Raw genomic sequence first — 14,500 nt, 5'->3', positions numbered from 1 at the left:
GTTCCCTGTGTTCCCTGCCCTTTTCATCATTTTCTGTCTTGTATTTACATGCACATGTCACCCCTGTGCAGTGCAGGATTCAAGGCCTGAAAATGCACCTTTACTCCTACAATCACAATGAGTATTGGGAAGCAGGGCCACCATCAGTGAACACTGTTAAACCCTCCAAAAGGGGTACACATTGCTTGGTTCCCCAAGAACAGATTTATAAAAAAATAAAGCTGTTACTTGGTAAAAAGAAGACAATTTAATAATTGCTTTTGTTTCAGGTTTTTAAAACCAACTTGGCTTTCAACTTTGTTTAAGGGTAGCTGGAGCAATGAGAAAAGCAAGGTTAACTACTAGATAATAATTACAATAGCCAAAATTTTCAAACTCAAATGCTTTGAGGTTGGCTCGTAAATCTTTCAACACCTAATATAGCCAGCCTAATTTTCAAAAGTACTGAGCATTACCAAACCCCACTAAAGACAAAGGAAGCTTCAGGTGCTTAGCACTTTTATTTACACACCTAAATACGAATTTAAATAGGTTTAAAATTTCATCCAGTATATATAAAATATTTTATTTTATAAATATAATTACTATATTGATTAAATATTGAAAAGATTGATCAATAGTTGCTTTTCAACTTCCAAGAATAAGATAAACTGAACACAATTTTTCCAAACAGAATGCATAGAGCATCTTAAGATCACATAGTGTCAATGCACAATGTCTGATTTACCAAGAAAACAAAACTGCTGTATTTTATTTAGGACTGTTTAATACAGTAGGGGGGGGAAGAAATTATTGCTTTAAAATCTGGGATGGAAATAGGAGTATGAAAAAGAAACATCTGTCCAAAAGGCAGCTCATAACGACAAACCATATTTACATTCCGAGACCCCGCCTGGCCTCAGTCACTGGTACATGATATACACAATTGAATCTGGAGCTTCCTTAGTAATTTAAGTATTTTAAATGGTACCGCAACTGGAAGAGACTTTGCTGGCACTCTGTGGACTACTGCAAACCTTCCTAAAGTACCATTCGGCTACTTGATTAGTGGACTGATGACAGCATTTTGCCCTAAAAAAGGTACTCCTATCTTTCTCTTCCAACATGCACAATTTTCTCCTGAGAGCGTAAGGAAAAGCTGATTTTGTTATTTTATCATCAAGTGGGTATATTTATACCTGCTTACTGTGTTTTCCACTCCACGCATCTGATGAAGTGGGTTTTAGCCCACAAAAGCTTATGCCCAAATAAGTTTGCTAGTCTCTAAGGTGCCACAAGGACTCCTCGTTGTTTTTGCTGATACAGACTAACATGGCTACCACTCTACAATAGTATCGAAGTATGCAAGGTCTTGGAAAAAATTCTGAAGGAGAAAGTAGTTAAGGACATTGAGGTCAATGGTAACTGGGACAAAATCCAACATGGTTTTACAAAAGGTAGATCGTGCCAAACCAACTTAATCTCCTCCTTTGAGAAGGTAACAGATTTTTTAGACAAAGGAAACACAGTGGATCTAATTTATCTCGATTTCAGTAAGGCATTTGATACGGTTCTACATGGGGAATTATTAGCTAAATTGGAAAAGATGGGGATCAACATGAAAATTGAAAGGTGGATAAAGAACTGGTTAAAGGGGAGACTACAACGGTTCACACTGAAAGGTAAACTGTTATGCTGGAAGGAGGTTACTAGTGGAGTTCCTCAGGGATCGGTTTTGGGACCAATCTTATTTAATCTTTTTATTACTGACCTTGGCACAAAAAGTGGGAATGTGCTAATAAAGTTTGCAGATGACACAAAGCTAGGAGGCATTGCCAATACAAAGAAGGACAGGGATATACAGGAAGATCTAGATGACCTTGTAAACTGGAGTAATAGTAATAGTATGAAATTTAATAGTGAAGAGTGCAAGGTCATGCATTTAGGGATTAACAACAATAATTTTGGTTACAAGCTGCGGACGTATCACTTGGAAGTAACAGAGGAGGAGAAGGACCTTGGAGTATTGGTTTATCACAGGATGACTATGAGCTGCCAATGTGATATGGCCGTGAAAAAAGCTAATGCGATTTGGGATGCATCAGGTGAGGTATTTCTAGTAGACATAAGGAGGTGTTAGTACCGTTATCTAAGGCACTAGTGAGACCTCATCCAGAATATTGTGTGCAGTTCTGGTCTCCCATGTTTAAGAAGGATGAATTCAAACTGGAACAGGTACATAGAAGGGCGACTAGGATGGTCCAAGGAATGGAAAGCCTGTCTTATGAAAGGAGTCTCAAAGAGCTTGGCTTGTTTAGCCTAACCAAAAGCTAACCAAAAGAAGGCTGAGGGGAGATATGATTGCTCTCTATAAATATATCAGAGGGATAAATACCATGAAGGGAGAGGAATTATTTAAGCTCAATACCAGTGTGGACACAAGAACTAATGAATATAAACTGGCCATCAGGAAGTTTAGACTTGAAATTAGACGAAGGTTTCTAACCATCAGAGGAGTGAAGTTCTGGAACAGCCTTCCAAGGGGAGCAGTGGGAGCAAAGACCATATCTGGCTTCAAGACTAAACTTGATAAATTTATGGAGGGGATGGTATGATGGGATAGCCTAATTTTGACAATTAACTGATGTTTGACTATTAGTGGTAAATATGCCCAATGACCTGTGATGGGATGTTAGATGGGGTGGGATCTGAGTTAGTACAGAAAATTCTTTCCTGGGTGTCTGGCTGGTGAGTCTTGCCCACATGCTCAGGGTTTAGCTGACTGCCATATTTGGGGTTGGGAAGGAATTTTCCTCCAGGGCAGATTGGCAGAGGCTCTGGAGTTTTTTCACCTTCCTCTGCAGCGTGGGGCACGGGTCACCTGCTGGAGGATTCTCTGCACCTTGAAATCTTTAAACCATAATTTAAGGACTTCAATAGCTCAGACATAGGTTAGGGGTTTGTTACAGGAGTGAGTGGGTGAAATTCTATGCCCTGCGCTGTGCAGGAGGTCAGACTAAACGATCATAATGGTCTCTTCTGACCTTAAAGTCTATGATTCTAATACTCTATTATATTGTATTTAGGTTCTTATACTGCAAAATAACACCATACACAAGTATACATTGGCACAATGTGCAAACCAATCTAAAATGACTCCAATACCGATAATATATATATTAAATAAATATTCAAGTATTATGTATCATATATTAAAAGTGTAATAAAATTTTTTAAAACCCTGAATTTGTACTAATAGTTACTACTACGAATGCTATAATTATAGCTATATAAGGTTGCATAATAATGGTCACGATAAAAACCTGTTTGGATATAGTCAAAACTTTCTGGAAAAAAATTCATATTAACATGAACCTTTCCATGACTAATCTCATTACGAATACTGTATATTATTATGTTGGTTTTAGTCCACACACTATGTTATGGCTCAAAATTAGCATGTGATTTCAATAACCCTTGTTCATATGATTATTTTATATTATATTTAGCACTGCTACTTGAATGTGAGAAATTTTAAATACAAAGGTCTCATATAAAGATTAAGCGTTTTTTGCATTTGTATACAGTGACAGGTCAAGTGACCCATGATCTGATACAGGATCAAAGCTCCATGGTACTGAAGTACCCAACTGACATCTGCCAGAGACTCTTTCTGCAGCAGGGAAAGGCTCCCACTGCAGGGAAGCAATGGGACACTACACAGCAAAAAACAGCAGTGCAGATGGGGTGGTATGGCTTGGGTGAGTAGAGAGCTATGTAGGGTATGTACTCAGGTACATATCCACACCCTTCAGCATGTCTGTATTATATTTGCCCAAGCCATGCCTCACTGTTTACACTAAGAAAAGGTGTACTTGTGGCACCTTAGAGACTAACAAATTTATTAGAGCATAAGCTTTCGTGAGCTACAGCTCACATCGGACTAACACGTTTATTTGAGCATTGAGCTGTAGCTCACGAAAGCTTATGCTCTAATAAATTTGTTAGTCTCTAAAGTGCCACAAGTACTCCTTTTCTTTTTGCGAATACAGACTAACACGGCTGCTACTATGAAAACTGTTTACACTGTTATTTATATCCTTATACAGGGGCTACTTGTGTATGTACTCTACACACCATCGAAAAAACATGCAGTGTAGAGTAGATGTACCTATGGTATGACATGAGGACAGCGATGGTCTCTCAGGTAGGAAGTTCCCAACCCATTCCCATTGATTTCTTTGGTGTAAGACAGGGATTCTCAACCTTTTTCTTTCTGCAGCCCCCCTAACATGTTATAAAAGTTCCATGGCCCACATGTGCCACAACTATTTTTCTGCATGTAAAAGCCAGCCTGGAAGCAAGCAGGGGTAGCAAGCAGGGCAACTGCCCAGGGCCCCACGCCACAGGGGGCCTTGTGAAGCTAAGCTGCTCAGGCTTCAGCTTGAGGCCCAGTTAGCAGGGCTTGAGACACTGGGGCTTTGGCTTTCTGCCCTGGCCCTCAGTGAGTCTTGCCCTGCTTGGCAGATCACCTGAAACCTGCTCGCAGACCCCCAAGGGGCCTTGGACTCCTGGTTGAGAACTGCTGGTGTAAGAGATCAAGCCATAGTACCTAATTATCAGAAAAAAGACTCACATTTGAGATGATTATTAATATTTTCAACAGCTGATTTTTTATACTTATCACGGATGTTTTGGAAACTATGATATCTCATCTACTGCAAAACTTAAAAAATATCAATCAAACATTTATTATCCAGTATCAAAATATTAACATTTGAAAGGTAAGATCAATTTCAAAAGTTAAATCGTTTTTAAAACCTGCCAATATATGAAAAAAGAATCCCTCTTTCATTATAATGTATGTTTATAGCATACGTTCAGAATGGATGCCTTCATTTCAATAACTAAACTTTGATTGTGCTAAAATTAAGACTACTCAAATTTATGTTACTAAATTAGTGACAATGTCCCTAATTGCATCTAACTGTACAATGTCTACCATGGGAACACAATCTGTAATCTTTGTTTTTATGTCCCAAAGTTGAACTTCTACTGCATATGAATCACACATTTCCGCTAACATTGCCTTTTCAGGTTTCAGAGTAGCAGCCGTGTTAGTCTGTATTCGCAAAAAGAAAAGGCGTACTTGTGGCACCTTAGAGACTAACAAATTTATTTGAGCATAAGCTTTTGTGAGCTACAGCTCAATGCTCAAATAAATTTGTTAGTCTCTAAGGTGCCACAAGTACTCCTTTTCTTATTGCCTGTTCAGATTCTTAAATTATTTGAGATTTTTCTCTATTTATTATCACTGTTGTGACAACTTGCCCACAACTGATCAGGTCCAGGTGTCTCCCTGGCACTAGTGTTAGAAACTGAGGGAAACAATTTATTTTTATTTAAAAGAGAGAAGGAGAATCATTGGGTTGCCACCAAGCTCCTGATGTAGAACTGGAACCCATATGCTTGGCTGCGACCTCTACATTGTCTATCACATTTAAGAAGGTGTTTCAAGAGACAATTGTCCAAATAAGCCCAAGGTCTGCAAGCTGCTGGCTCTCAGTCATTGCAGGGTTTGCATGCATTCCAGTAATTGGGTAAATGGCTGGGTTTTTCAAAATGTTCTTGTGAAGTAGATAAGTAGAAAAGTAGGTTTTAGTAACCTTATGTTACAGATGGAGAGACTAAGCAGAAAGGTTAACTGACTTCAGGAAGACTGCATAGGAAGTCAGTGCCAGAGCTGAGACTAGAAAGACGGAGTCCCTTGCTCAGTCTAGTTTTTACTCCAACAGACCATGCCTTTTGAACTGTCCCTGTTGCGGGTAGAAGCCACATAGGCTACTCTCCCCCAAATATTAGCTATCTTATTAGCAAGTTAAAATAGTTCCAGGGAAGATTAAACTTGTGCAACTGACAGTTTCACAGTAGATCATAACAGGTACCCCTGAACTTGGCTGCATTAAGGGGTCATATGTTTTCCTAGATGAATTGCTCTTTATTTCTTCAGCGTGTAAAGCACACACTGGTTTTTCTACTACTTCAGCTATTCATGTCTTATCTTTTGACCTACTGTGTTTAATAAAGAAATATATTCTTCCCCTGGTAAACACACAATTTCCATTAGCAGTAGTGGGAATTAACTATATGCACTGGGGGGGCCGGGGTGAGAAATAATTATTGTGGTCTTTATATGGAAGCTTCTGTCTTTCATGTTACAGTTCTTTTATGTCACTCTTGCACCAATTATAAGAGCTTTTTACACTAATATCTCTACTGTCAAAACCTCTCAATGCTCCAGTGTCATAGAACTGGTAGTATTTATTCATTTTTCCAACAATAATCTGAAATTAATTTAGACAGATTATCCTACTTTGATGTGTGCTGATCTGGAGTGTGCTTCTTGTTCATGCTCATTCATGTTTATCAATATGGTACTTCAGTATTTACAGCAGTATTTGGGTATCAAAACCAGTAGAAACAGAATGAGTAGGTTATGGTGTTGAAGTCCTATCACCACTTACCCTGAATCTAAGCAGCATTTCTGAATTACTCACAGAGGTTGCTTGTGTGGCAGTAGGTTGTGCATTGTATATTGATGTTATTGTACTGTAAGTGCTCAGCAAATATGGGGCTCATTTCTATCCTCTTATTTGTGTTGAGCAGATCTTACTTTGAAGCCTACTGAAATCAATGAGGCTACTTGAGAAGTTAGGTATTACCCAACATGGCAGAATCACATCCTTGATTCATTTCTTTAATGAGAGTGGACTGGGTGAAGAAAAAAACATATTATATTTAAACTACCATTCCAACAGGCCTCTATGTAACATTTGATCAAAGAGATCTCTCAAGGATAGTGGCTAAAAATCTAAAAACCCATTCTTTGCGTTCCCTTGTATGCTCAAGTGAGTTCTAGCCAATTGAAAATGCTCTGTTCATTCTGAGATAATCAACAGCATTGTCGTCATATGAAAATAGCAAAATCACACAATTGTTGGGGTTTGTGGAAGCAGTGCTTACCTGCCTTGATGTTCTGGACCTGCTATAAGGTACATATTTTCCTGAAAGAGGTATTTGCACACTTCCCAATATTCTGAGATACAGTATTTTCTAATTCTTTTTGGGAAGGATATGTCTGCTTTAGAAATTCCAAATAGTATGTCACTTACTCTTGTGGCTAGAGTAATTTTTTTGCTAAGAGAAGGGTGATTCTTTAGTATCTATTTGAATTTTGGCAATATTGTGTTGAAAGTGCAAAATGAAAACTTGGCAGCCCACAGGAAGAGACTAGAAGACAAATTTCATTAAGTCTCGATGGTCTTTATGGAATAATATTTGCAGTGACAGTCCTTTTTCTTGGTCCTGGGACTCCTACTTATCAGAAATTACAGCCACCTAGAGCTTTGTTCCATATTTTGTGTTTTACTGACTCATGTTTGTTTTTCATGACTAATGTTATTTTTTTCCCTTTCAGGAATTAAGTTCCCCCTGCATCAATGTTGTTTTCTTTTTCTCTTCTTCCTTATCTAAGTTTGCATGCTATGGTTAACTTTTCCCCATGTTATTAACAAAATAATTGCATAACATTAGTTAACAAGAATGTTTTAAAAATATTCTACAATGATAAAGGAAAACAAGCATTTGCTCCTTTCATCACTCCCTTATAAACATTTAAGTGTAACCTAAAATCTAGCTTATTTATTATGTGGCCAATGTATTTATTTTACAAGTAAAATTCATTATTCAAATGATCCTGTCCATGTACAATCCTGAACCTTTAAAATCCCTACTGTCCTGCAGAATGAATTCCACTGAATGAGTTCCTATAAAAAAAGATCACTTCCTTCTTGCAATTGGAATTTTAAAGTACAAAGACTGAATTAGACCATACAAGAAATAAATTACTTAACAGTTGAGTTTAGCTGCTAATAAAACATATATTGAAATCCTCAGGACTGATTACTTAAAATTACTAGTGATGAAACATTTTCTGTGATGATGAGTAAAGGAGACAAAGTTTGTAATTCGGATAAATTACTTCTACTAGGATGGTTGCAGATAACTGAATATAGTTGTACAGCCAAAATGTGGACACAGTGAACTTTTGATACCAGCACCTTTACCAACCCTGGTTAAACTATAAGCAGTTCTACTCTAGAACTTCACCTAGACTGTTCAGTTCCACATGAGAAGGATATACTTGTGGCCACAAAGGTTGCTGCTTTTCAGATGCTTAAAGAAAAGGTGAAAGAGCAAATCAGAAATGATAATAGCAAGAAAATTTACCTTCCATTGACAGCAAAACATAGCTGACACATTCCATGTAACACTGCTGTAGCATTTTGCAGAAAAGTAGCTATTTTTGAATTGTCATCAACAGGACCTTGGACGGAGAGGAAACAGCAGCATAACTTGTCTATCAATCCTATATTCACCACATAACTAGAAGTGGAGGGAAAAAAAATTGCATTAAGATATGGCACCCTGCCAGTTTCAAAGAATTATTTTTTTAGTATTATTATTATCAATGTCAACTTGTATAAAAAGCAGGTTTTGAATTCACAAATATACAAACATAAAAGGTTAAATAAAGTAGCTCAAATTGCAATAATCTTAGATTTGGCCCTCTATAGCTATGGAAATTTCTGTTAAGAGATCTGTCTATCTTAGGGTAATTTCTGTTATATTTTAAAAGTAAGACGAATGAATATGTTTATTTTACAATACTCTTAGAAGGACAGTGGAATTTTGCCATAGTTAAATGATTTATAATAATCTCTATATTTTTGCAGTAGTATGATTTTTTTTAACATGAAGAGAAAAACTTCCCAGAACACAACAACACAAGAATGAGATGATGTTATCCAGATGCAATCTTATTACAACATAAACCAGCAATGACTACTGCATATACTCTTTTTTTTTTAATAGGCAACAATTAACTGACTAACAAATAACAATTAGATAACAGCTTTCTATGGTTAGATGACTTTTTTTTATTGTGGTAGCTAAAACTCTGGTTCAGGCCCTGATCATCTCATATCTCATCATTTCTGGCTGCAACTGCTGCCATCTTGCCTCCTTCAACTCCATTCAAAGTGCTGCTCCCCAGATCATCTCCCCAGATATATCACCCCACTCTTAAACCCCCTCCCCAAGAGCTGCAGGGTTAGAAATCAGACTTTTTTCCAAAGGAGGAGATGAACTGAAGTTAATAATGATAAATGATTATCAAAGGTACACATTTTCTGGTCAATGTTATTCTTCCTTTTTCTCCAAGGAAATCTCTATGTTCTTATTGGCACTCCAAGGATCCCTCCATCTCCCCTTTAGTTTACTGCCCAACCTCGATGCAACGTGCTGTAAGCTATAATAGTTCTGACAGAGAAGAAATGGAGGAAACTCTTCCCAGTCTATCTGTGCCATTCCTTAATGGGCTTTGGGGGCAACAAGAGAGTCATAGAGCACTCTCTCCCCACAGGAACTAAGCACACAGCTGAGTAGAGTTACAAAGCTTTGCTTTCCCTCCGCTTTTCCTTTTAGTTAGAAATTTTTCCCATGGTAGAGTAGTTCCAGTATCTCTGCCCAGCCTAGCTGCTCTTGTGGTACACAGACTGCGTTGCAGTTAGTTGATGCTGCTTATGCAGTGCACATTAACTTTCCCCATAGAGCTGCAAACATTTTCACTGAAACTTTTTTTTAGTCAAACATCTTAGTTTAAATATCTCCAAAAGGAAACATGATAAAGTGGCGAGGAGGTGAAAGACTATTATTAATAATATTAATTTATCTGTTTGTGGCTAATTTAAAACACCCACTCCTCTCCTTTTTCCTAATTGCACTATTACTCTGTCACCATGCCTTTCATTCCCCTATTAGAATCAGATCCCTTAAAGTGCCCCAGGTGAAGGGCCTAGTCTGATTCTCATGTATCTTCTTAGCTCTGGGGTATGCCTGTGCTTGGCCCTGTCCGTTTCAGATGTCAGTGCAGTACAAAATATCAATAAGCAGACCTCCCACCCTCTCATTCAGATATGGGGAGAACACAACATCCTGAAATTTCACACTCTTTGAAAACCTGTTTGGGAAGGGGGAGGGGCTACATGTGAACAATAAAGTTTTAGAGGTCACTGGTATCTATGACAACTGTTTGTTTTGCCTTCTTCCTACAGCTGTCCTCTTAGATTTTTATCAGTCAACATTATACAAGGCTTAAAAAAAAAGTTTTAAAATGCAGTAATTATATAACATAAGTACAAGGGGTTTAAGACTAAAGAAAGTATTTACTTTGCTCTCTTATGTTATCTTTGCCATGCTTTTGTAAGTATTCAACTCCTGTAGTGGCATAAAAACATTCTTGATGATTTTTATATATTTAGGACATTACTTCATTTGCAAAACCAGTTCATAAACCAGCATTTTGCCAGAGAAATGTCAATTTCCTACCCTAGTTAAGACCCTAAACTAATGAACAGTAAAGAATGAGAATGATATAGAAATGGCAGGTAGCGGGATTCTGGATTTAGTGAAGTAGATACTTTCTGATGGTTAATTGCTAAAAATAGAAAGCCAAAGATTTAGGATAAGAAAAAAGCGGAGCAGCTGGATTAACCCTTTGAATGCTACATATATCATGTATATTCACTGTCCATGAGGTTTCTGGGGTGCCCACACTACTTGTGGGAAAATTTAATAATTTGGTCTAATAGTTCATCTATGGTTTAAGGAGGCAGGATTGCTCAATGGATAAGACACAGGACAAGGAGCAAGAAAAAAACTTGGTGAAGTTCATATAAAACAGGAAGACCTTAAAGAAACTATGGGCAGCTAAGAGTCTGTCTGGGTTCAAGTGAAAGAGAACAGGTAGACTAGAAACTTGCTACACGTAACTTCTCAAATAACTAATCTGAAAATAACAAACCCAAAAAGAGTTGTAAAAAGAAAAATAATAATGAGATATTTCAGTACCTAGGAAACACTAAATGAAGTGATACATTCAAGAACAAAGTACCTGAGTGATTTAGTCTATAAAGTCTTTGAATAGAACCAACAAAAGTACAAACTAGTACAGACTGTGTATAATCAACCTGTGGAATTCAGTGTCACAGAAGGTCATTGACTTAAATACTGTGGCTGGATTTTATAAAGGGCTGGATAATTACATAAGTATTAACATCATTTGTAGCTATGTAGGCTAACATAACGACAATCAATTCTCATCCTTCAGGGTGAGAAAAGATCTGCAGGAGTCTGAAAAGAATTTTCCACCTTATGTTAAGCATTGCACAAGTAAGTAGGTGTATTTTTTATTTCTATGGCTTCCTTTGCATCCTGAGGGATTAACTATTGCAGGAGATAAAAGTTCTGATTAAACAGATCAATGGCCTGATTTGATATCACAAATTCTATGTTCCTAAAATATAAAAGGAAAGAAAACAAGCAATTACTGACTTCATTCTGAGAAACAGAAAGAACAAAATCACCGATGTAAAGATGAGAAAACATCATATGCCTTTGATAGTGATATATGACATTATGACTGAATTGAAATTAAAAACGAGGTCATTCTATATAATCTATAGTGTGTGTGTATGCGCATGTATATAACACACACAAACTATGTTAAAAAAACATTATTAAGGTTTCAAAAGCTTTAAAATGCCAGAATCCCCCAGGTCTGGCTCTTGTCCCCTTTGCTTTCCATTCAGGCAGCTTTCTCCTCTCTTCCTGTCCATCAGTAGAGGGAGCTTTAAGAGAACAGGAGAGACAGGCTCTCCTACTCTTTGTTCTGGTGCCCAGCTCTGGCACAGCCTCCAGCAGCCCAGAGCGGCAACTACAGGGAATGTCCTGCTCAGTCCTCTGTTGCCTCAGGCTGGGGCATGCCCAGTGCAGACAGAATGTTCAGAGAATTAAGCTGCAAAGTTCTAGCAAGCCGCTATAGAGCATGGGCAAGCTACAATTTTTCAAAGGTTGCCCACCTGCCAAATTTCAAGTCGCTGCATCAAAGGAAGGGGGGCACCAGAACTTCCCAAAGAAAAGGTTGCCAGAATATTTTAACATGGTCAAAACAACAAATTTTCCCCATACCACTTTCTTGGAAATGGCTGAACCATTTGGGCTGAAATTTTCCAGAACAATTTAGCATGTGACAGATACCTGGTATGGAAAATTTCAACCCAAATGGTTCAAGTATGGCACAGTTATAAGCAATTTAAAGCAGGGTCTTATATTGGGATGTGTCAGGCAACCTTAATAATAATAGATGGTGATACCAACCATCCTAAAATATGGTTTGTGTCTGTATATATTTATATCTACCCCCCCACACACAAATATGTATGTGTAAATATGTACATATTTGTGTTTTAGCACATGGAATTATGAGAAAAAAGAGAAATGATTACTGAAATTAAATAGGATAAAACAACTGAGGGCAAGGAAACAAAAAGCAAAAGGAAAGTGCAGAAAGATAAATTATTGTTGACCCAAATGTTGTGTGTGCCAATAAATATACTAGGAGTAAAAAACGTCAGTGGAGATGAACAAAGAAGTGCAAAGAGTAATTAAGGGTAAGAAAGAGTTATATTATGAAGTATCATATATAAAATGCGAAGTATAGAGAAAGTCTGCCACGAACACACATTAAAGTAAAGTGTACTAAAATTGAAAAAATATTGAAGAGGAGAATGAACACAAAATTGCATATGAAGAGTTTAAGATAAATCACAATTTTTTCAAGTGCATAAGGAACAAGAGGTCAGTGGTGGAGACAGGCAGGCTCTGTGAGATGAAAAAGGTAATTTATTAACTGAAGAGGTAGGCCTTACTGAAAAATTAAATGTATCCTTTGCCTCATGTGCTCACAAAAAAGGTTAAAAGACAGATGCTCAGAATAGACAAATTCCCCAAGGGAGAAAAAAATATAAGAAGAAATCAGGGTCTCAGCAGAAGAAGAGACCATGAAATTAGAAGATCTGTAGACTGTTAAAATCTAGGACCACACAGGGTCTATTCCAAAAGAGAAAGAGACAGGATACCCATTAGCAAATTGATCTGAAACTTCTATGGAAACATAAGAGGACCTGGACTTGGGGGAGACTAATGTAACACCATGATCTGAGAAGAGATTTATGAAGATCTAGAAAAGTACAGACCCGAGGGGGACATAATGGGGGGCATAAACCAGTAACCAGGGACTACTTGGTGAGACATCAAGAATGTTATGGTTTAATTGAGGCTAGTCAATAATCAGCATGGATTTTCAAAAAGATGATCACACCTGACATACCTCATAGAGTTGAAAAAGTAAAATGGGATTAATTAACGTCCTTAGCTTATTCCAATGCTATCTAATTATTAAGGGTCCAACCCTATCTGTCCTTGACTCCCACTGAAAACAGTGAGAATTGAGAGTGCCTGCCACCTGGCAGGAGTGGGTCCTAAGACAGCTTTTTATATAGTAACATAACAAAGGCTAATCTGTTAAAGTTCACTAAGGGAGTGTCCTGAGTAAGTAAAGAATTCCTTAGATATCAAAGAGAAGAAATTGGGAATAATGACTACCCAAGATGGAAGGAGGTGAGTAGTTGAGTGCAACAAGGATTAATATTAGGACTAATTAGGACACTTTATTTAATGACTTAGAAGAACTAACATATAGCATTGTGATGAAACTTGCTAATAATACTAAGAAAGAATGTGTGAATCAACAGAAAGAAGAAGGGCAGGATAGTTCAGAATAACATGGATAGATTGTGTGTGTGGATGAATAAGGAACTTTTGAAAGGCATGTGCCAGCAATGCCCCTCTGCCATGTACATTGGTCAAACTGGACAGTCTCTACGTAAAAGAATGAATGGACACAAATCAGACGTCAAGAATTATAACATTCAAAAACCAGTTGGAGAACACTTCAATCTCTCTGGTCACTCGATCACAGACCTAAGAGTAGCTATACTTCAACAAAAAAGCTTCAAAAACAGACTCCAACGAGAGACTGCTGAATTGGAATTAATTTGCAAACTGGATACAATTAACTTAGGCTTGAATAGAGACTGGGAATGGATGAGTCATTACACAAAGTAAAACTATTTCCCCATGGTATTTCTCCCTCCCACCCCACCCCCCACTGTTCCTCTGATATTCTTGTTAACTGCTGGAATTAGCCTACCTGCTTGTCACCATGAAAGGTTTTCCTCCTTCCCCCCCCTGCTGTTGGTGATGGCTTATCTTAAGTGATCACTCTCCTTACAGTGTGTATGATAAACCCATTGTTTCATGTTCTCTGTGTGTGTGTATATAAATCTCTCCTCTGTTTTTTCCACCAAATGCATCCGATGAAGTGAGCTGTAGCTCACGAAAGCTTATGCTCTAATAAATTTGTTAGTCTCTAAGGTGCCACAAGTACTCCTTTTCATATAGCCTTTGAGTGGTCTTCTGAACCATACATAGGTGTTCGTCTTATTGAGTTAGGCTTCAGAGGAGCTTATTACCATTGCTAGTTTCTGCAATTTCCTTT

At 37.6% G+C, this 14,500-nt stretch overlaps 1 protein-coding gene across 1 annotated transcript in view; it reads right to left on the bottom strand.

Moving 5' to 3' along the window:
- Positions 1–14,500, bottom strand: part of SCAPER (S-phase cyclin A associated protein in the ER) — a 363,891-nt gene that overhangs the window by 59,330 nt on the left and 290,061 nt on the right. The window contains 1 exon segment of the mRNA XM_043494057.1: positions 8,269–8,424. Coding sequence (XP_043349992.1) covers positions 8,269–8,424 — 156 coding nt within the window.

Source organism: Dermochelys coriacea, chromosome 10 (assembly GCF_009764565.3).
Source record: "Dermochelys coriacea isolate rDerCor1 chromosome 10, rDerCor1.pri.v4, whole genome shotgun sequence".
Lineage (NCBI taxonomy): Eukaryota > Metazoa > Chordata > Testudines > Dermochelyidae > Dermochelys > Dermochelys coriacea.
This window is presented reverse-complemented; position numbering and strand designations above follow the sequence as displayed.